The following is a 23,535-nucleotide window of genomic DNA, read 5'->3' as shown; positions in this document are numbered from 1 at the left end:
ATTTGCTAAAAATGTACAAAAGTATATTTGAAAATAAGTATTTTAGAAGTATACTGAAATTACATTAAACTAAAAGTGCACTTCATAGTAATCTATTTATTTAAAATACACTATATTATATTTTTTATAAGTTTATTTTCAAACATTTGATAAAAGTATAATATTAATGTACTTTTCATATACCGGTATGTTAAGGAAATACATCAATGCATACTTAGACATTTCTCAATATGTTTTAAGTACAATAAAGTATATATTTTTTTCACCATGGAAAATCTCCCGGAATCTAGAACGCATAGCCTAAGAGTGAACTGAAACTCGAAGAGAAAGGGAGAGAAAGGCACTTCTCTTGTATGCACATTCATGAAGCGCATGCAAAACAGAGACATCTTGCAAGATGGCCGCTAAGTGAACTGACTTTCCAACAAGGACTTTGACTCATAGTGGTCTTTACAATATCGATTGTATTTATTACTTAATAACAGCCGGAAAGTTTTTTCCTGTTTGGGGGCCATACAGGTTGGTTTATGTTCTCAGAATCACTGTATCATCAAATTAGCAATACAATGCCTTTAGGACTGCTAAAAACATTAGTGTTAGCAGGGAGAACCCAGCTTTGCAGAAATACTGCCATTCTTACATAACTTTCTGTGTGTTACATTTTTATTTTCCGCAGGAAACATTTACATTTTTAGAAAATGTAAAGATTTCCTTTTAACACTAAACTGCAAAGTGCAAAATGAGAAAAGTGGAGTAGAGGTGCTGCATTAAAATGTATATTTCTCAGCTTTAACTGAACACACCGCTCTGTTCTCAGGCCTGCTGTTGTTTCCTGTGCAGTGTTGGTAAACAGACCGGTGTGTTTGGTGTGTTTAGTGTGTGAATCACGGTGCACACCTCTCCAAACCACACTTAGCATTTCAAAGCAAGGTGCACCTTCAGCAAACGCTGTATTTATCTCCTCTATGGATATTATTACAGCCCAACCGCTGTTTTTAACCTTCATGAGAAACTTTCACACACCAAAGACACACACAGACACACACCTGAATACACACTCCTAATCAGAATTTAATCACAGTTTGCAGAAACACAAATCAAAGGACACATTAAAGGGTTAAATGTCTGCGCTCGATATCGAGGCGTGCCATAAACTATAACTTACACAGTCTTTATATGATCACATATCATCACCATGCAAACCCATCATACACACACTCACACATGATAACAGTCATAAATAGAAACAGATCACACACAGACGAGTCTATGAGGCTGAAGAAATAAACACTAAAAGAATCTGTTGAGAATATAAAAATTTGTGGTTAATGAAGATAAATGTTAATACAGTCGCATCAGTGCACATACACATTAGTGTTTATATAAGTGCTTATATGAGTATATATGTATGTTTTGAGTAATGATGTGTTTACAGTGTTACAGTTTTCAGTGAGTAAGAATGAGTATTAAATAAATACATTCTGTTAGTTAATGTGTTTCATTCACACATGGTTAAATAATTCAAACATGGCTACAGCGCCCCCTGGAGGTACTGAGCAAAAGCTTTTCTGTTTTTCATTGACTGGGTGAAGAGAGGGGATTGTGAGTAGTGCTGTTTTAAAGTTGCAGTGAGGGAATGAAAGTAACTATAATGTTAAAGGGAATTGTGAGTAGCGCTAAAGACAGACATCACACCCTGCAAAAACTCACTTCAGGGAGGTAGGATTAACAACTCGGCCCCAATTTTTTTTTGACTGCTTGTTTGGCTTCTGTAATAAAAAAAATAAATATTTGTATTGAAATCTTTACTTGCTATATAACATAATTTTAATGTGAATAGGGTTAGGGTTAATGTGATAATGTGATAATGTGATAGTGGATAGGGTAGAGTAGCTCTGTAACACCTATCCATCTAGTTTACCTAATGTTAGCAATGCTAATGAACGAATGAACCCTGTTTAAACTCACCTCCACATGTTTTTGCACTAATTTTATCCACTGCAGATCAGAGAATAGAGAAGCCATTGGGACAAAGCAACGATGTCATTATTTCACCCAATCCAGTAGGGATAGACTAGTGTTGTGTTTACGCTTTATTCACCTACGTCACCATCGTCTACCAAAAGCGGTGAGTTAGCTAACGTTATCAGAAAGAGAACTAAGGTTAACAGAGAGCTAGCTAACATCAGCGGTGAGCTAGCTAACACACTAACATTAGCAGCGAGCTATCTAGCTACATTACTGGGGAGAGAACTAAGGTCAGCAGAAAGCTAGCTAACATACTAATATTAGTGGTGAGGTAGCTAACATGCTAACATTAGCTTATCATTAGCAACAAGTTAGCTACATTACCAGGAAGAGAACTAAAGTTAGCGGCAAACTAGCTAACATTAGCAGCGAGCTAGATAACACAGTAACCTTAGTGGCGAGTTAGCTACGTTAAGTTTTGATTTCCAATACAACAAATTGTTTTCTACTGTAGAATATAATTTTTAAATTACACTGTAAGATTTACCAGTCTAAAGCACTTCTGTGTAAATATTTCCCCAGAGGTAGCAGTGCAAATCATGACTACATATTTATTGGTCTTAAAATTAAATAAAAAGGTCTTAAAATTAGGTAGTAAATTTAACTTTTAAAATAGTGCAAGATCCCTGGTGAAGCCTGTAAGGAGGACTCTAGTTAGACCAACTACAAGGTATTTTTCTACAGTCACTAAGTTAGTTAGAAACTAAATAGCTAGCAAGCTAGCTAACATGTGAGTTTTTAATACAGCAAACAAAGGCAATTACCAAGCTACCTTCAACACTGTGTACACAACCCTTAATCCAGTTGCTGTAGCCTTTTAGTAAAACAGCTCGGGGAATCTTGCACTTATTTTTGTCCATATTTCGACTGCTTTCACTGTTAATTCAGGGAGGTGTGCGAGGTTAGTTGTCCACACAGGTGCTGCCATTTAAACTGGTGGATATTCTGCCAGCTCCTTCACTGCCTTAGAATTTCCGGTTTAGGAGCGTACCCCCCAACGTCACCTTCGTTTCAACATGGGCGTGGAGTGAATAATGTACATTAGTGTTTCACAGTGCTTTCCTCCTGCTCACTTCAGTGCTGCAAACCTCACCCACACAGAAACCTCATTGGTCAACTAAGCATGAATAGAGACCAATCAGGATGCTGTATTTGTCACTCTCTCACTGAGTGTGTCTTCCTGTCTTACCCTTTGTTTCTCACATGCAATCTCTCTCTCTCTCTGTCTCTCTCTCTTGTTCTTTATAAAAATGATTCAGGAATATTGTATATGATTTTAATGCAGGATACCCCCCTGAACTTTTGTGAAAGGTGGGACCTCTGTAAAGCTACTGTATTGGTGGTTACAGTTGTGTTAAAGATGCAAAATGCAATTAATTAGTGGTAAAAATACAGGGAGGTGATTGTCGGTAGTGTAGTGTTAAACGTGAAGTTAGACACATAATTAGTGTTAAATGTGGAGGAAGGGTATGTGTCTACTGGCACTTAAGCCCTGACGCATCCTATTAATTTCAATGCCGAGAGCCGCCACATGCCACGGTGCATGCTGGGTTGCGTTGCGTCGAACGTAGCTCTGCCCTCCGGCGATAAGTTCAACTTTATTCAAATGAATGTCCAGCCAATCAGGGAACAGCAGGCTACGACTTCACACACATACGAGCCTCACATACACGCCTTTCAACCACAGAAGACAAGCTACAAATGGCGGAATATGGATTTATAGAACTATAGATTACAGTGAGGTTTACTAAAAATGTAAAATATTAAACTTATGTCATACGCGGTGAGCCGAGAGATCCAGCACAGTGACTTGTGTTGCAGAAAAGTGCCAGTGTACACATACCGTGAGGGATTTATGGGTAGTGTTATGGGAAGCTGGAAAAGATTTGTGGTTAGTTTTAAAAGTGCAATGAGGGCATTGTGGGTAGTGTAGTGTTAAAGTTAAAGAAAACGCTTTGTCAGTAGTGTAGTACTAAAAGTACTTAAGGTTTAGCGAAGCATTAGTATGTAATATAATGAAAAAGGATCTTCTAAACTGGCCAGTTCCTCAGTTAAATGGTCATGTGGCCAAGGTCCTCCTCCAATCGCAACCCCTCATGATGCAGGTCATCTTCAAATTTTCCACCATCGCTAAGTGGCTGATGTGGAACACAGTCGCCATTTTCCAACATCTCACTGCACTTGTTCCATTCATTAAGTTCTGCCTCCTCTTGACTTTCTTTGCTCTCACTGGCTGCGCTGTCCGTCTCAGTCACATGAGCCTCAGTTGCGGGTGCCGCCGGCACAGGGGTGCTCACAGCTGGTGCCAGAGCTGGACTGTTGGACACGGCTATGGTTGCAGCCTCAGCCACACCCACAGTTACACCCACAGCAGCAGTTCCTATAGCAACTTCAGTAACTGGTGGGTCTGTAGCCACACCTCCCATGATGTCTCCGCCATGAATCTGACGATGAAAATTGCGTCTGAAAGCATGGAGCCAACTCTGTGACAGGGGAAAAGGAAAAAGTCTCTCTTTAACAATGAATACATCGGATAAACAATGTAAAACATCAGAGGAAACAGTAGTAAGCAGTTACAGACAGTTATAAACAGTAATGAACAGTAATAGGCCGTTATAAACAGTAGTGAACTGTAAAGGCTGTTATAAATAGTAGTAAGCATTAATACACAAGCAATAATAGACAGTTTAAGTTAAAATCACACTTTTACTTTCTTAAGATAATTTGATAATGGATATTAAACTGTGAATAACAGAATCAGCATTAGAAACACTTAGATTTGTACTATTGGTGCCAATCCCTTAAAAATAATTATATTAATCACAACAATAATTCTGTAACTAAATCAGTTTTGTCACTTGAATATTTTGCATTAAACACCTTAAAGTTAATTACATACATTAACATGTTTATATTGACATTCCTAGGTATAATATGTAATAGTCAGTATAAGATATTAATATGCAGTAATTAACTGTAATAAACTGTAAAAAATTAACAATAAAGATCAGTAATACACGGTAACAAATGGAATAGCATTTTACCTTGTGAATGTGTTCCTCGCTGCCCTGACTGTCATCCCTCAATTCCCCATTAGAATCAGTGTGTTCTAGGTGCTACACACAGACACACACACACACACATATACTCAGAAAAAAATATTTAAAACACACATACAAACTGTACAGAATGACTTGATGCATTTTCTATGTAAGTGTTCTTCGGTTACCTGGATCTCAAGTGGGCTGGGGGTCTCCTCAGATGTCTGAGAGCACACAGAGAGAGACAGTTCACACACCCATCACTCTTTTACATAAACTGCAAGTAATTACTGGAGGATAAAACTGATTGCCTACCATGTCCTCTGATGTCACATCCTGTGATTCAGACACCTGAAAACACAGAAACCAAAACATGGCTTTTATTATATACTGTATTCGTTTCACCTTAAACAATAAAGCAAATATTAATGAGCTGTATTAATGAGTGTACCTGCTCAGATGTGTGTGGATCTGAATCTTCTTCCTGTGGAAAAAATATGGCATGTCATTTTTTTGTATTTTTTGTATTTTTTTGTATTTTGTATCATCTGCTTTTCATCTGCTTACAGTGTGCTTAGACACAGTCAGGGAGAATATGTGTGTGTGTGTTTGTCTGCTTCAGAGGGACTCACTGTGCTTTCAGAGGTGTTTTCTGAAGGGGGCTGCAGGAAAAAAAAAACAGACACAACATTAAACAGTTTTTGTTTTTTTATTATAGTTATTTTCATAGTTTCTTTTCCTATTGTCCATTTTTTTCCTCCAAGCATGACTCTGTATTACTCCGCAGTTTAAACCGTGAAGGTGGAAATGTGTGAATGGAAACACAAGGATCACCAGACCAATTACAGCTGCTGCTGTTCGCTGAGCGCAACACATAATTACATTTCTGGGCAGGGTCACGTCAGGCTACGGCATAGAGTATGTTGCTATGTGTAAGGTACTGCATAGGGTTCAGTGTGTTTTTCATGCAGAAGTATATATTGGTCTTTAGAATGTGTTGTGCTGGAGGTATTAAACACTGCATTCATTCATTGTCTACTGTCTATTAGATACTCCCATCTAGCTGGTCAACCTTGTAGAGTGTGAAGTCAAAGACAGAAGCTCATCTGTTGCTGCACACTTTGTGTTGGTCATCCTCTAGTCCTGCATCAGTGGTCAAAGGATTCTGTTGGTGGACTATTCTCAGTCAAGTAGGGACACTGAGGTGCCTAAATCTGCAGCAGCACTGCTGTGTCTAATTCACTCTGACCAGTGATATGTCATAATGTTAGGCTTGATCAGTGTATATACTCTATAGTGAATTATATAGCACAACTAGATATATAATACTATATACACAAATCTGTGTGTGTGTGTGTGTGTGTGTGTGTGTGTTTGTGTGTGTGTGTGCTATACCTCGGTTGGATTCTCCACTGACTGGCTTTGCTCAGAGCTTTCAGATTCAGATGAGCTGTGTGCTGCTGCCTATAACAAACCCAAGTAAAAAAAAAAGATTCTGAATCTTTCCTCAGGAATCATCCTTATATTATTTTAAAACCTAAAAAAGTTTGTTTGTCTTTATATACTATATGTTTATATCTGCCGTGTTCATGTTTTACCTGTTCACCCTCAATCTGCTGTCCATCCCCTGGAACAACATTAACATCTGGAACTGCAGGAACATCAGGGACTCCAGTACCCTGAGGACAAGACACATATTTTTAGTGCTGTTTATTGAGTAACATGTGGCATGTAGTGTTGAATAGGTCGTCATATTTTTCATTAATCATTAAACTGTTTATTTTATTGTTTTTATTTATTAATCTACAATTATTTAATAGTAGATTAGTAATTATTTAATCTACTTGCTTAAGACAATACTACAACATTGTCCAAAGGCTGCTGTTTGATGTTTTGTCAACATAATCACACTGTTGACACAACCTCATGATTATGCAGCAACACTATAAAAAACTAAACTTTGAATTGCACCAGAAATGAGAGCACCTATTAATCAACTAATCGCCTCAACTACCAATATTCATTTTCTTGTTAAAAGTTGGTCTGACTAAATAATTTTTGTTGGCAAAATGTACAAATTGTAGTTAAGGTCAATCCAGCTACTCTGCACATGCTCATTTTGACACTTCGGTTGAACGGGGTCTAACGTTGTCATGCTAATTGCATACTGGGCATTTCCTCCCACCTCACCATCAGTGTATAGTCATTCTCCACAGGCTGCTGCCTTCTATTGGTATTTATATATGTGTTATATAATAGTTAACTGCCTGGTTTTATTGTTAAAGGCTAAAAGAGCAATTTATTATGTTTTGTGTTGCTGAGTGTGACTAGATGCTGGCTGGGTCCAGTTTGTCACATTTACATTACTATAAACTGATATGACTTATAATAAGGCCGATAATTAAGAGTCATGAATTCCCAGTTCACAGTTGTTAATTTAAATTAACAAACATATAGTGTTTAGCCCACTACATGAATTTGATTCTTGTAAAATATGGGATTGACACAACTTGTTTTTAGGTCATCCTAAAGGACAGTCAGCGGAACTTCTAATACACATTTTGTAAAACTTAAATTAGGCCAAATAAAACATTAAGTGAGTTGGTGAGACCTAATATTTGAATATTTGTTTTATACATGAATATTAAATTAAATTATCTAAACTAAAGATTTTTAGAGTTTTCCCAACTTTTTACAGTGAATACCTCTTGGTCATAAGACTATGTTTTTTGCAACTTTCCATAATGCTAATTATGTTTGACTATGTATTATCAATGGACAATAGACAGGATAATAAATGTTTGTACATACTGTATTTCAACCTTATAATAACATTGTGGCCTACAAAACAATAGGTTGTCACAGAGTTGTCACAAGGTATCTGTTTGCTGAGCGTCTACCGGGAATAGAAAGCATTACCACCAACAGTGAACCATGCAGTGGGTGGTAATGATTGTGGCCGGCAGTGTCTGGCTACAATTGTCTGTATGAACAGTCACATTTACATTCATTACAGGACATCCCAAAAGTCATGAGTACCACTAAAGTCAATATGAGTTCCTATTCTATGATATGTGTTGTGTTAGTAAATATTGATGTATAAACTAAATGGGTTTAGTGTTTGATAAATAAATTATTGTATGTTCTAATGAGAGATGGTCTGTGTTTCCTTACCAGCAGTATGGCAGCAGTAACTGTTATGTGCTCCTGCTGAATCACTGGATTGCTGACCACGTTGAGACTGCTCTGAGTGACCAGTTCATCTAAAACATCCTTCTGAACAATCTGACACACAGACAACACTGATAAGTTTACAGAACAGAATCAGAGACACACTGTGATAAATCACTAAACTTAACTGATGCTTCAAATTTTACAGACATTGTGTTATAGATAATTATTTTATTTTCACACCTATACACATACACTTTTTAACCCATATATTTCCATGATTTAAAAAAAAAAATTGATCCTACAATTTTTATTAGTGCAGACATGAACAATAAAACCAAAAATCAACTAAAACTATAATTAAAATTAATTACAGTTGGCCTAAAATAAAATTTTGACACACACTTTTAAATAATAAAATGTGTGTTAAATCCGGAGAGCTCCATTGTGTTAAATTACTGAATTAACTCTAAACTGATGTACATGTTAGCTCAAAAAGAAAGTCTCCACAAAAAATTGTAGACAAAACTTTTATGACTTTTCCAAAACTTTCTGGGAAGTTTTATTTTTCCAAAACTTATCCAGGCCTGGAAATTGTTATTTTTTAAATTTCATGACTTTTCCAGGTTTTTCATGACCGTATGAACCCTGTATACAGCTCTGGGGGAAAAAAAATGTTTCTCTGATTTTACTATTTATAGGTTTATGTTTAAGTAAAATGAACATTGTTGTTTTATTACATAAACTACAGACAACATTTCTCCCAAATTCCAAATAAAAATATTAGCATTTACATAATTTGTTTTCAGAAAAGGAGAAATGACTGAAATAACACAGTTTTCAGATCTTAAATAATACAACAAAAACAAGTTCATATTCATAAAGTTTAGAGTTCGGAAATCAATATTTGGTGTAATAATCCTGTTTTTTAATCACACTTTTCATACATCTTGGCATGTTCTCCTCCACCAGTCTTACACAGTGCTTTTGGATAACTTTATGCGACTCCTGGTGCAAAAATTCAAGCAGTTCAGCTTGGTTTGATAGCTGTGATCATTTATGTGCATCTTGGTTATATTCCAGAGTTTTTTTGTATTTGGTAAAATCAAAGAAACTCATCATTTGCTGATCTCTAAGTGGTCTTTTATTGTTTTCAGAGCTGTAAATTTGCTCTGTGCTTGCTCTGGTCATAATCAGTTAATACGTTTGCAATAAATGTGCAGCTTATTTCCCCTTAGTTTGGTTTGTTTTCACACAAGGAAAGATCAAGTTCACCAATATGTGTCACAACATAGAGATGGTATCATATAATAGCTGTAGTAATAAATCAGTTTAAACTGCACCTGAACAGCTGCTTAGCTCAAACTTGCAAAGTACACCTGATGGTTGGGTCAAACTGAGGGTGGATCATGTTCTCACCACAAACAAATCACTCTGAATTTGTTTGGGGCCGCACTAAAAAAATCTACTCTTGTAGATCTTGTTGCTATGGATTCAAGTGTGAAAACTGTATTCACAAATCAGACCAAGGTCGAAAACGAACCAGAATCCAATTTAATAAGGTGTAAAAAAAAGCCTTAAACAAACCAAACCTGGATATATGTTTTTCTTAATAGTTTATGTGTTTCTAGAACTGAAGCCAGTCGTGTTGTAATACAATAAACATATACAACCAAACAGTTTTCAAATGCTCCAAAAAATTCTACACAAATAAGCTAATTTAGAGCTAGACACTTTCAGTCCATTTCATTTAAACATCAATAACAAGAAAAAAACTAGATAACCTTAAATATTAAGTTGTGAGGAAATGATAGCCAGGTTCAAACCAGGTTAAGAGAACTACAAACTCGGTAAGAACTACAAAGAAAACTCACTAAGGCCATTATTCCCATTGTAACCATTAAAAAACTGAAGTCTGACAGAAAGCTCTGACTGGTATACTCACCGGATAGGCTGCAGCTGGGCCGAGCAGGCAGGCGAGCGCTATAGAGATCAGCATTGCTCAGGCTGGTGGAGGATCCGCATTAAAGGAGTGAGCTTTACTGACACTCAGGACTAGCAGCAGGGTTTATATCACTCCACTGTTACTTGTGGGAGTGATATTTGTGTTTATACACACACACACACACAAACAAACACACAGACTCAGAGGATGTGCAGTGGTTTAGTGATGCGCCCATCCATTTCCCATCAGTCTATCCATCATTCTTTTACAACCCACCCACTGTCTCTGTATTTCTCTCTCTCTTCCTCTCTCAGTGCCACCCATTGTAACTAAACCGGCTGATATATCCTCAACAACAGTGCCACCAACACGGTCTCGCAATAAAAAGGTCTCTGGGTTGACTTCCTGTTGATGCTATGGTGGTGCTGTGCTATTATTTCCACTAACATACAGTACAAGTCAAAATTCTACATTGTAGATCAATATTAAAGACAAGAAAGGGACACATATGGAATTATGCAATAAAGAAAAAAAAGTGTTTGGCCTCAACAAGCCTGTGACTTAAACCTGATCAACTGAAATGCTGATTTGGGATGAGCTGGAGCTTTACAGCATGAAGGAAAAGCAGCAACTATTGTTCAGCACCACCAGGAACTCCTTTAAGATACTGAGAAAACTATTCCAGGTGACTCTACCTCATGAAGACATTGAGATACTGAAATACTAACAGTGTGCAGATCTGTCCTCAAAGATAAATGTGTGGTACATATTCTGGTTTGTTTAACATATGTTTTCTTTACTAAATAATTCCACATGTGCTTCTGTATATCTTTAATGTCTTTAATTAAACTTACAATGTAAAAAAAATAATGAGGTATGTCCAAATTTTTGAGTGGTACTGTAAAAACCCAGAGCCAAAATCAATATTGTCAAAGTGAATACATATCAAAGTGAATACGTTATTATTTTAACTAACTTTTTTTTACATTTTATGCTTTTTTCTTTGATGGTAGCTTTTTCACCATTTTTAATAATGGTTTTTGGTTAATTTACATATTTTAATTAGAGTATTTTTCATGCTATAAGGCGCATCTTTTAATTTTCCCAAAAATCGGTGTATAATCCGGTGCATCTATATATTAATTATAGCAGTCAGGTTGTAAGGAGCAGTAAAGCCACTCCGCTGAAGTACAGCTTTATACAGGAGTTTAAGTTTAGTTCTCTAACTCCAAAACTGGAGTAGTATTAGCATTAGCCGCTAACCGCTAACAGTTTTCAGGAGAAAAATATGTGGAGATTAACATCCAGAACTCAGTTTACTTTAAAAGAAAATGTTTTTTTGTTTTTTTAAGAATTACAGTTTGTTTAGTTATATAGACGTTATATAGAGGTTTATTGATAGTGCGCCTTATAATCTGGTGCCTCTTGGAGTGTAAAAAATACTCATGTATCTGTTTTCCTAAAATTATCAAGCTATTTAAATGTCTAAGAAGTCCCTGTCCACACTGTGCTCTTGAGATAACCATTAAATAAGAAGCCTTTGACATCAGTAATATCACCATTGTCCTACTGTTTTTTTACTTAATTCATTAAATACAAGATGGGAGGATCCCTAGTCAAAGGTTTCTACAGCCGGTCCAGACAGAAACATGGGCCAGGTAACAATTCTCACAAAATTTTCGGTTTATTATTTATCTTATTTATGTACAATAACCTCTCTAGCTTAGTTTTTGACAAATGTTGTAATAATAGGAAGCTATATATGGTTATATATATATTGTACAAATTTATACAATGTTTTTTTTTTTTTTTTTGCAAAAATCACTTTCTGTACAATGACAACATTATATTATTATATTTTTTTCATTTTATTTTTACAATATATTATAATGTGTCAATGTGAAGTAATGGATGTCCTTTATGTTATTGTATTAATAGTGACAGATATATGCTATTTTAACCCAGATATGTAGCATATTTATATTCAGAATTCATTATAAACATGCTATAATGTGTTAAATATTTTTAGAAATATGTATAACCATATTTATAATGCCTAATGAATACATAAATTCTGATATTCACATGTAGGTTCACTGGTGGGTTTGGATTGTAAATAAAAGTGGCTATATTTATTTTAGCCATGGTTATATTCATCACTAAATGACAATTTCATGCTTATTGCTCTCTGAACTTGAAATTTAAAAAACTGGATGAAAATAGTGGACTTTCCCTTTCTGTGTGATCTTTAGACTTTCTGCTGAGTTTCAATGCATCATTGTTTCTTTGTGAATCTGATTTATTGTTTAAAAGAGCTGCTATTATCTGAACACTGATTTAGTGCTGGCTGTTGAAATGTTTGTGTGATTGGGGTGTTGTTGGTTGTGAAGTATATTTATATTGTGGAGTTGGGAGCTGGTGGTTTGGGTGGTCTACAGACACCCGGTGGGACAGAACTCATTACTGTCAGTCAGAGTGCTGCTATAGAGACCTTTCATAAAGATGCTGTGACTGAACACAAAGCCAGGGAACTGTTATGGTAGAATGAAGAATTGCATCATGAGATTTATTTCAACAAGCTTTGGATGTTAGCAATAAACTCTTCTCTAAACAAACATGTAGAGGTTTAACACAGTACAGTGTGTTCTTCCTTCCCTCTGATCAAATTATTGACAAAACGACATTAAGTCAGTCAAACGTATCAATACAGGATGTAGTCAATTCTATAAATAACTATAACCATGTAATTATGAAGTTATATTTAAACTGAAACATCAAAACTTCTCAGCGTAGAGTGAAAGCTTCAATCCAGAATGGTAACAGTGTTCATACACTGCTGAAAATCCAGATCAAGACCATCTTTTGTCAATAGCTGAGATTCAGATGGTTTATGCTCGTCTATGATGATCTTCAAATCTGGACCTTGAATTCAGATTTCATTCCTTATATTTGTAGTTCTTGGTATGTGTAAAACTATTTGGCCAATCAGTTGCATTAACTGTTCCCTTAATCAATGAAAACACAATTCAATACTGGAAAATGAATTCAAGGTCCAGATTTCAAGACCTGGAGTCTAGGTAGTTGAAAAGCTTGTCATGTAGGGTAAAACATACCTTACACTGTACACTCTAACGCTTAGCTCTTGACCAACATACTGTGTGTACTTGACCAAACTGGTTAACCAGTTTAAGCTGGTCACAAGAATGCTGATTGATTGGCCAGCTAGTATATATGCTAAACCATCACAAAACATACCTCATGCTGATAAAAGGTTTAACCCTTTCAGCCATGCACAGAGAATTTCCTACAAAATGTCAGAATTACTAATATAGATAAATCGCAAACCATAAAACTAAACAATTTTTAGGTGCAAAAGAGTCAAATGTAATTTCTGAAGTGGTTTCTTCTTGCTTGGATGTCATATAGGCTGGTTTATGTGCTCAGAAATACTGTATAATCAAATAAAGTTCAGCTGTTTTTTTTGTCAACTGGCCATTATTGTTATAATCATATGAAACAATGTAAACATAGCACAACAAATAAGGAAATTTGTTTATAACAATGCTTCTCAGCAATAAATCTTATACTGTTGGAAAGCCTGGTAATATCCCTTTTAAATGGTACCACATTTGTAATATATATATATTTGTGGGATGAGCAGCAGAGCTGAGTATATGGGTTACACCTAAAAAAAATTGCCAAATCTTCCCTGTATTACCATCTTCGGATTATCATCTTCATGGGGACGCCTACTTAGTTGCCTTTCTGTGACATCCCCTGTTATATGGAACAGGACACCCATTTATTTCAAAAGCAAACGGAAAGCGAAAGGGAAAATTACATATCTGAATACCCCAGCAAGTAATGGGTGAGCGATCCTATCTTTTAGGCTATACCATCTTGAAAGCCACCATATTTCATGTCTGAAATAAAAGGGTGTCTTGTGACGTTTGACTGTATATGAGATGTAGTTAGGAATGTAGATTTTGTTTTTTATGGAAATGACTGCTGCTACAGTGCTGCAAATTTAACCTTCCATTCACAGCAATTCCTGATTGTACAGTCTTTAACAGTAAGGTGTTAAAATAAGCACAATGACTTCATTTGCTCTCTTCGCTGCTACTGGCTTTCTGTCCTTTATTGCTACGAATATGTTGACCGCTATGGCGTCTGTTACCATACTTATTCCATGGTCTCTGCACCTTCTGTTCACCATGCTCTGCTCGCCAAGGGGTCATGTGTGCTTTCAAGGATTGAAGAAAAGTTGCCCAAGGATTGGCTTCCTCTTCTTTGGGACTCGTTGCTGTAGGCATGAGGTTACTACGTAAATGATCGTTTGCTACATGGTCCATCTTCACGTTTTCTTCACTGCTCTTTTTAGTGTTTGGAGCTTGGCTAGGGTTAATAGCTACAGGAGGACGGAGTGTAAACAAGGAAGGTTCTTGGGATTCCTCTGACTCCTCGCTCCTTGTTTTGGCAACATTAGTTTGAGATGTGATCTCCGGCCCTATGCTTGGATTTGGTGTGCTAATCTCACTGGATAGGTCCTCATCACTTACAATCAAGTCATTTGCGAAGGCTGACTCTGGATGTTGTGTGATGTATTGCAGTAAAAACGATTCATGTCTCAGTGTGGATTGAGAAGGCGACTCCGCACTGATGGCTGGGCTGTCAGTTGAGGATTCATTTGAAAACGATTCTTCATTCTGGTCGTTTTCAGAGCTGAAGTTGCCTAAAGGGGCTGGTTGGAGACGAACATGGTTTAAGCTTGCATTGACATCCTCTTCATTGGATTCACTGTTGTCTACAGGACGTAGGAGAGGTTGGGATGTACTTCTGCTAATGATAGCTGAAGATACCTGCTCCTCGCTGGACATGGGTGGCAGAATGGAGAAGATCAAACCTGGTGCATCAGTACTGGAAACTTGATCCAGCTCTTCTTTAGAGCTTGATTCAGGTGTGAGATCTACAAATAATGAAGATTCTTCTTTGCCTTGCTTTTGAAGGTGATGACTTAGCTGCACCACAGAAATATGAGGAAGCTCCAATTGTTGAACACCTGAGTCATGAATTAATCCCTTTTCTAGCCAGTCAGGAGTATCTGTCTGGGTTTGAATCTCCTGACTGTTTGACCCTACTGTTGCTAAACTTTGTTCTTTAGAGTCTACTAAAGGCTCAAGTTCCTCACTACTTGAGCTTACTGTCAAAGCGTCTTTCTCATTATCAGGACCTACAGTGGTTTCTGTACTCTCTAGACTGTTGGACATGACTGGCGCAGCATCAGTAGGAGGCACATCTGTAGCTCTTGGAATCTGGAATCTGGTTGTTTCCTTGCTAATCTCACTGGAGCTGGAAATAACATCTTCCCTGGATGCAGCAAAATCTGGGGTGAACTCAGGGTGGTCTTTGTTGTGCAAGTTATCCTGGGTTTTTGGGTCTTCTGTAGGAAAGCTCTGGATCTCTGCTGCTTCCAATGAGTATGCTGGGGTGTTTTCATAAGCTGTATCATGTTCTGCAGTTTCATGATATGTATTTGTGTCAGTGTCCTCATGATTTTCCCATTGCCCATTCCTGTATTCAGGTTTGTAGCCATACTTATGGTAATGTCTAAAATCGTTTAAAGAGTTGGAGTAGTCAACAGCAGGCCAGCCATCGTTAACATACACTGGACCAGAAGAGAAAGACTTTGGAGAATCCTTCTTGGCATTCTGTGGATTTGGCAACGGTTCTGGACTAGGCACTGGGCTGCTAAGTGTTGCATCAGTGCCCAAGAACACATCATGATCTTCTTGTTCTTCAGAGCTGTAGATGAGTGGAGAGACTTCATTAAACACCCAAGGACTTATGGTTGGACCAGAGTTTGTGCGAACCTTGTGCTTATCTTTAGAGGATAAATATAATCCAGGGTCAGTTCCTTTTTCCTTTGCTTCTGTTGAAGTAGTTTCCTCCATGCTGGTCATCAACGCTCCTATGGATTGTGGTTTGAGAGGAGCAGGAACTGATCTTAGACCAATAAGATCTCCAAGCAAGTAGCGAAAGACAGTAGTAAGGGTAATGGAAAGCTCCTTACTTTGGGACTGAGGGTCATCCAGGGATTCACTCATTGTCTCGCCCTCAGGAAGGTGTGTAGGTTGGCTTTCTGATCCAGAATCATGTGTGTTTAAAGGATTTGTGCCATGGTTTGACTTGTGAGATTCAACTTGAGACTTGATTTGGCCAGTCTCCTCTGAATTTGAGCCCAATCCATGGTCAGTAGAGTACACAGTTTCAGGATGTGTACTAGCTTGCTTTCCCTCACTGGTGCTTTCTTCAATGGATTTAGCAACATCTAGTGATGCTATAAATGCCTCATCCGCTTGGATATCATTTTTGAGGTCATCCACTTTACTTTGCAGAGCTTCATCACTATTAAAATCAATTGTTTGTTGGTTTGCAATGTCCTTTCCAGAAGTACTGTTGCTTTTGTCACCAATTGGTGAATCTGGTGTTTGGTAGCCTCCTTCATTTAAATTATCAATTGATTCTGGCACATCATCTTTTAGGTTTATGTTTGCTTTAAATACATCATCCAAGCTTTGCTCATCAGTTATATCTCTTTGAGTGATTGAAGGTTCATCAGCCTGCATTCCTTCATCGCCAAATCCGCTGCTTTCTTCAGCTGCACTGCTCCTACCGGCGTCATCCTCCGTGTTGAAGATGAAGGTCAGAACATCCACAGATGCGTTGGTGTTTTCATCCCGTATGCTGACGGTCACGGCACTGGTGCCATTCTCATTGGGCTGCCCGAAGTCTGCAGGTGCTCTGATTATGATGTCACTTCCAGGAGCATGAGATGTAGGGGTGACCTGAGGATATCACATGTAAACATGAATTTTAGAAAGAAGTCAATGAAGTAAGTGAAGTTATTCTATTGCATTTTAATCTCTAATGTCTATAATGGACATTAATGGAATTTGAGTATCATAATGAGGGAAAACAGTAACAGGTTAGAAGAATTGTAGAAAAGTTGGAGTCAAAACAGCACACTGGGTAAATAATTGACATAAAACGTATTTTAACAGATACAACTCAGAGTTGGGATGTCTTTTATGTAAGTAGCCTTTAGACATCAATGATTTGCCATAAGCTGATTACACTTGAAGTATAAACTGAAAATTGTATTACATACACTACCAGTTAAATGTTTGGATATACTTTCTCATTCAATTCAAATGTGTTCAAATTCACTCAAAAGTGTTATCAGAAACAAAATACTATGTAAAGCATTTAGGTGGAGGTTTCTGAGGCTGGTAACTCAGAACGTTTAATGGTCTGCACTTTTAAAGTTCTTGATTGCTTAGTAATTAAGTTATTTACTTAGTTAAGTAGTTTTTGTTATACCAATTCTGCCTCTTCAACACAACTAATGCTCTCAAACACATTAAGGAGTCCCGGACGGGATTTGTTCAGTGAGTGAGAGAAAGCAAATCATGGCAGAGGCAGAGAAAGCAGAGGCAGGGCCTTCCAAAAAGAAAAAATATGGGGGGTGGGGGGTAACCTCCCTGAAATCAACTTTTGCAACTTGGGATGTCTGAACGCTGTCATTTAAGCAATAGGTTCTACTTTGAAGAATCTAAAATATAAAACATATTCTGGATTGTTTAACACTTTTTATTTACTAAATAATTCTATTTTTTTCTTCATAGTTTGGATGCCTTTAGTATTAATTAACTATGCAGACAATTTTCAAATAATGAGAAAGCACTGAATTTTAGATGTGTCCAAACTTTGACTGTTACTGGTACTGTATATATTTAGAACTAAGTATTTGAAGATGTAATGAAAGAATGTACTGAGTTTGTAATGAGTTTGAAATTACTTTTTAAAATGGGGTAAAAAATATAATTTTATTTTTAAATACCTAAGCAATACAACAAATACTCAATTATAATATTAAATTGTTCGTAATATTAAGTACAGTACGAAGGTACAGTTATGTATGTAGTTATGATTTAATTAACATACTTAAGTAATTATGATTTAGTAAGTGTTTTTGCTGTCTAGGAAAGGCCTTGTACAAGATCATGTTAAATGATCACCACATCACTTCATTCCCAACTCCACAGCTCATCCCAAACGTATTGGATATAGCACTATCATTCTAGAGAACATAGTTCCACTGCACGATAGCTCACTCTTAGCCCTCGTCTGTCTTTAGGCATGGTGCCAAATGGTTCATGTTCATCTGCCTCAGAGAGGCAACTTCTATTGTCAGTACCTCTCTACAGGGACTAGGCAAGTTATGTGTGTGCTTTTGCACATCTGTTTCAGCAGCTGAACTTGACGTAGCTAAATGCAGTCATTAGAAGGAGTGTCTAGAAACATTTGGACATACAGTGTAGTGTAATGTAGATGAGGTAATGTGCAAATAATGTGCACAGAGTACAGTATGTGTTACAGGTGTGGTTTGCTGCAGTAAAGGCCTACCTGTTGATCTGTTTCAGCACTTTCCATGGAATCACTGCTCTCTGAGGACTGAAACAGGGCAGATTTTACTTAAGGAGCATTTCTCTTATAGAAAAACAGTATAGTAAAATAAAATAGCACCTTTTCTGAGAGGCGAGTGTTTAATTACTAAATAAATCTCAAATATTAGAACATATAAAAATAACATTCAGAAAAATTGCATTTTTTTAATATCACTGTGCAATGATGGAATTTAGGGGCATTCAGTAGAAATCTTGAACCAAGTTTTTTTCTTTAACGCTCTGGGATCTACAGGTGTGCTGTTGATTTTAACTCACTCTTTCTCAATGTTTCTATTAATGTATTTTTCACACTTCATACTTCAATGAATGTCTATTTTCTGGTCTATTTTCATACACAAGGCGCACCAGATAAGGTGCATTATGCACCGCTAGTAAGGAATGGGGATTTTGCCATATTTTCCTTCTAATTCAGCAGCTCTTGCTACTGTGTTCTGGTTGTCCTAAGTTACGTAAAGCTAAGCTAAGTAAACAAAACTGTAATTCTTAAAAAAACAAACAAAAAAAACAGTTATTTCAAATGAGCACTGGATGTTAATCTAAACAAATTTCTCTACTGAAAACTGTTTATTTGGGTGACTAAAGCGCTTCTGTTTATTTACAGTAAGTATAGATTTCCACTAAGGCTGGGTGCGGCAGCATTAAAATTAGCAGCTAAGCACTAGCCTTGGTAAATGCAGTCTGACAGCACTGCACTGAGGAACCCTTGGTGTTCCAGTAAGCCAGGGCGATATTAGCTAGGGTTTTGTCTCACATAGCTTGTTTTATAATGGTAAATGTGCAGGCTACAGTCCAATATACTCTCCTCAGAACGGCAAAAGAGCTAGCGCTTAGCGCTGTTAGCGGCTAATGCTAATGTTGCTCCAGCCTCGGTGCTGGAAAACTAAACTGAAACTCCTGTGTAATGCTGTACTTCAGCAGAGTGACTTTACTGCTCCTTACAAACTGACTGGTAAAATTCATACGTAAGGTGCACTGACGAGTTTAAGTTTGATATAAAACATTTGGGTATTATCGTATAGAGAAGTGTCTTTAAAGGCAAATTTAAGAAGATAAGTGAAAATGAAAGAAAATGTCCTTAGATCCCAGAGTGTTAAACTATCTCACAAGATTTAAATACTTTCTTTAAAGCAGCATTTTGTTATTTTTACTGTATTTATGTTTACCTGCACCTGCTGTAATGCAATCGGTTATCTTATTCTTAAAATAAAAAGCTTTAAATTACGTGTCCAGATGAATAAACCTTACACAGTACTTTACATTTACATTTTACTTTACAGTGTATGCATATGTTATAAAGCATTCAAAAAATGCTACTGCTCTTTACCTTTTTAACACATTCTGAATGTATGACATACACAGAAAGACCAAATGAAGCCAACAGTTTGAACAGACATGATGCAGGCACTATAAGTACTTTTGTTAGAGCTTGTGTGGAGCAGTATGAAAGACATGTGCAGTTTGGGCTCAAAATTACAAACACCCAAAATACCAGCACAAAAGGAAAAAAAGTAAATCATATGTTTGTTTTCTGCAGAGAAGAGTGAATGTGGAGGTTAAACAAACTAAACTGCTGCTGCTGCAATCAACCACATTTCCAAATATATAACCCACAGTCATTATATGCTCTTATATAACATCTGCTACACACAGAGGGACAGTACAGCACTAACAGATGTTCTTACACACACACTTTGCACTCGTCACAAAATGTTCTTTACAGTAGATTTCTGCCTGTATACTCTTTAAACAGCAAACTAATTGTTTTAATAAGCCTAACAATCATATATTGTTTTAGGGAGAGAGAGCATACACTCACCATGGATTGCTGAAAGTGCAGCCTATGATGATTATGGTGCATCTGAAAGAAACACACACACATCAGTATGGTCATTTATATGAATGTTGCATTGTTTACTGTATCAATACTGCATACATGTTCAGTACCGCGTTGCTTTATTAATACTAGAGAACACAGTTCCTTAACTGTGTTAATAGTGCAGTGATTTTTGTATTAGTGCCACAGCATCTTGTATGACTGCATAAATATCTATCCGTTTACTGCATTAGTACAGCAGTGTTCACTGTATTAACACTGCAATGCATTGCAAATATAAATATTGCAGCTTTTTTACTGTATAACACTGGCACTGCCTGTTTACTGTATTAATACTACAGTGATTAGACAAGACAACAGGACAAGACCACCATATTCACTATACTTGTGTTTTTTGGACAGAGATGGAATGTGGCCTCTGCATTTAACTCATCTGTGCAATAAACACACACACAAACAGTGATATACAGTGAGCACACTTGGCCAGAGCAGTGAGCAGATATTACACAGTAGTAAGTGAGAATTATGAGCTTTGCTCAAGGTCCCAACAGTGGCAGTTTGTCAAACCCAGGTATTCATCCCAAACCAGGGTTTATGGCATCAAAACTGCAGTGTTAATTTTTTTTTTTAATTCTAGGGTTTATTTACTCTATTAACTTTATTTATACAGCAAATATTTTTTTTAAACTGCAGTGTTAACCATATTAATATTACAGTGCTTACTGCATAAACAGTAGTAACATTGTGCTCTTTCGATATGAATCCTGCAGAGTTACAGAATTAATACTAGTGTTTACTGTATAAATCTTCGATTTCTGTATTAATACTGCCATGTTTACTATATTAATAATACAGTGGTTTCTGTATAAATCCTACAGTAACTACTGTATAAATCCTACAGTAATTACTGTATGAATGCTCCATCACTGTATTAATAATGGCACGTTTACTGTATAATTCTTGCAGTGATTTCATATTAGTAATGCAGTGTTATCTATACAAATCCTGTAATAATTACTGTATTAATATTTTCATGTTTACTATATTAATAATGCAGTTTGTACTTTATAAATCTTGCAGTAATTAGTGTATTAATACTGTCATGTTTGTTAATAATGCACTGTTTACTGTATAAATCATGCAGTGATTACTGTATTAATATTGTCATGTTTACCATATTACTAATTCGCTGTATATTTACTGTATAAATCCCACAGTAAATAATGTATGAATACTATATTGCTGTATTAATAATGCAGTGTGCACTGCAATGTTTACCTGGACTGAGGGTAAATGGTGAAATAATGAAAGATAAAGTTCTTACTGGTGTTGAGAAGTTCAGGAGCCCAAAGCTGAGCAGCAGGACAGTCAAATTTAGCATCTTTCACGAGCACAACATACACACTCACACCAAAACCAGTGTGATGGTGCATAAGAAGAAAATAAGAAGAAAAACTGATTGATCTAATCCCCAGAAACAATCAAAGTTCCAGTGATGGAAGTTAATATCTCCGCCCTACTCCTTAATGCTTCATCTTCATAGTCATATCACTGTGTAGGTATCCTCTCTGCAGTGTCTGACTTAAAGTTCATGTTAGAAAAATATGCATAACCTATATATTTGTGTGTGTGTCCTCTCTTTCATGCTGTTACCTTAAGACTAAAACACACCCACATGTATATATAGTGGGCTGGGTTATGTGCCGTTTAGCAAATATGGGAATGAAATCCAGTCTTGAAAAAAGAATGTTCATTTTTAGTATCACTCTAAATTACAGTAGAGACTTCTACTGGGACACAAGATGTGTGTGTTTGAGAAAGAAGGCATGTACAGTATGTTGCCAAACCCAATAAAGAGTTCTTCAAACCTTGTACACTCTTCAAACATGAGTTCCTCTTAACAACTGTCTAAGGAACTAAAAAACTCAATGCCTTAAGTAATTAATGCCCACAAAACATGAGTGTGTTATTTTAAAAAAGGGCTTGCAATTTATACAGTGTAAACTGAAGGGAAATGGCAGTTTAGGAGAGTCAAGTCAAGATAAAATCTGGAAGACCAAGAAAAACTCCTATAGGGAATTTTCACATCTGTAGTTTCTCCCCCGAATCAGTAATGTTTGGAGCATTTTCTCACTCTTAGAGAACTGCTTGTGTGCTGGTAATACAGGCAAGTCAAAGCCTCCATATGGCTGCCAAGAACCTTTATTAATATTTAGCCCAAGAAGGTGGTGCACTGTTTCATTGTGCTGCATTGCTTGCAGAAATATAATCTTCTTGGAAGAGTCCTAAGAAAGAAACCTTACCCGTGACTTCATAAATGTTTTGATGATCTGAAGTGCTACAGAACATCTATATCTATAAGCGAGATGAGTTTAGGACCAGTGAAGACAGCATAGAACTATTTGGCCACAATCAGCAAAGGACAGCAAACCAAAGCACTTGCAGAAAAAGAACAATATTATATGAAAAGAACAATTCACCAACCGTGAAGCATGGGGGTGGATGTATCATGCTTTAAATTGTGTTGCTGCCAGTAATACCTCTTCAGTACCTAAGGAGATACAGAGACATGGGCCCCTGGCCTTAACATCATTGATCTTAAACAAGCTATGCAGCTGGAAGATGCAAGAACACAATATGTCTCAAAGTGGCAGCATCTAATTTGGCCCTTACTCCATGTAGTTTGGTTTGACCATATATGGGTGGTGTGAGTGTGTTTCCGCCGGAATGCATGTGCCTGTAGTTCCTGTGTGTTGTGGACGAGAGTGTAATTACAGACATGCCACATTCCTCCCTCGCACTCACTTTCCAATTACAGTCAGTTTTCTTCCCAGGACTTTGTGTTCGGAGCGGGTGGCACGCAGCCAAGTCCGGCCCAGTCCGGCCTGGAGAAATCCAGGAAGAGTCAGGAAGCCTTTAGAGCGTTCTGTTTTTACATTTTTAATTACAGCAAGGGCAACTCTAAATCTAGAATGACATCTGTGGACT

The 23,535-nt window shown here is 36.9% G+C and overlaps 2 protein-coding genes across 2 annotated transcripts; both read right to left on the bottom strand.

The window, feature by feature from the left end:
- Window positions 1-1,047: 1,047 nt before the first annotated feature.
- Window positions 1,048-10,239, bottom strand: LOC111188725 (SH3 domain-containing protein 21). Its single transcript, XM_022662482.2, has 10 exons — window positions 10,186-10,239; window positions 8,244-8,354; window positions 6,668-6,748; window positions 6,465-6,533; window positions 5,702-5,731; window positions 5,521-5,553; window positions 5,385-5,420; window positions 5,258-5,293; window positions 5,073-5,144; window positions 1,048-4,511 (listed from the first exon to the last, which is right to left on the bottom strand). Exons 1-10 carry the CDS (start codon window positions 10,237-10,239, stop codon window positions 4,080-4,082), a joined length of 954 nt encoding a protein of 317 aa, XP_022518203.2. The 3' UTR covers window positions 1,048-4,079.
- Window positions 10,240-13,704: 3,465 nt separating this feature from the next.
- LOC111188721 (uncharacterized) lies at window positions 13,705-22,301 on the bottom strand. Its single transcript, XM_022662476.2, has 4 exons — window positions 21,872-22,301; window positions 20,530-20,571; window positions 18,652-18,699; window positions 13,705-17,030 (listed from the first exon to the last, which is right to left on the bottom strand). Exons 1-4 carry the CDS (start codon window positions 21,926-21,928, stop codon window positions 14,286-14,288), a joined length of 2,892 nt encoding a protein of 963 aa, XP_022518197.2. The 5' UTR covers window positions 21,929-22,301; the 3' UTR covers window positions 13,705-14,285.
- Window positions 22,302-23,535: the final 1,234 nt, after the last annotated feature.

Source organism: Astyanax mexicanus, chromosome 13 (assembly GCF_023375975.1).
Source record: "Astyanax mexicanus isolate ESR-SI-001 chromosome 13, AstMex3_surface, whole genome shotgun sequence".
Taxonomy (NCBI): domain Eukaryota; kingdom Metazoa; phylum Chordata; class Actinopteri; order Characiformes; family Acestrorhamphidae; genus Astyanax; species Astyanax mexicanus.
Note: the sequence above shows the minus strand (reverse complement) of the source record. Positions and strands in the feature narration are given on the sequence as shown.

Excerpts from the sequence above, each read along its gene's own strand:
- LOC111188725 (XM_022662482.2), bottom strand. The coding sequence starts at position 10,239 with ATGCTGATCTCTATAGCGCTCGCCTGCCTGCTCGGCCCAGCTGCAGCC. Across the intron at positions 8,355-10,185 it reads GCCCAGCTGCAGCCTATCCG|ATTGTTCAGAAGGATGTTTT; the intron begins GTGAGTATACCA and ends TCTGTGTGTCAG. Across the intron at positions 5,732-6,464 it reads CAGTGGAGAATCCAACCGAG|CCCCCTTCAGAAAACACCTC; the intron begins GTATAGCACACA and ends TTTTTCCTGCAG.
- LOC111188721 (XM_022662476.2), bottom strand. The coding sequence starts at position 21,928 with ATGCTAAATTTGACTGTCCTGCTGCTCAGCTTTGGGCTCCTGAACTTC. Across the intron at positions 20,572-21,871 it reads TCCTGAACTTCTCAACACCA|ATGCACCATAATCATCATAG; the intron begins GTAAGAACTTTA and ends TGTTTCTTTCAG. Across the intron at positions 18,700-20,529 it reads TGCACTTTCAGCAATCCATG|TCCTCAGAGAGCAGTGATTC; the intron begins GTGAGTGTATGC and ends GCCCTGTTTCAG.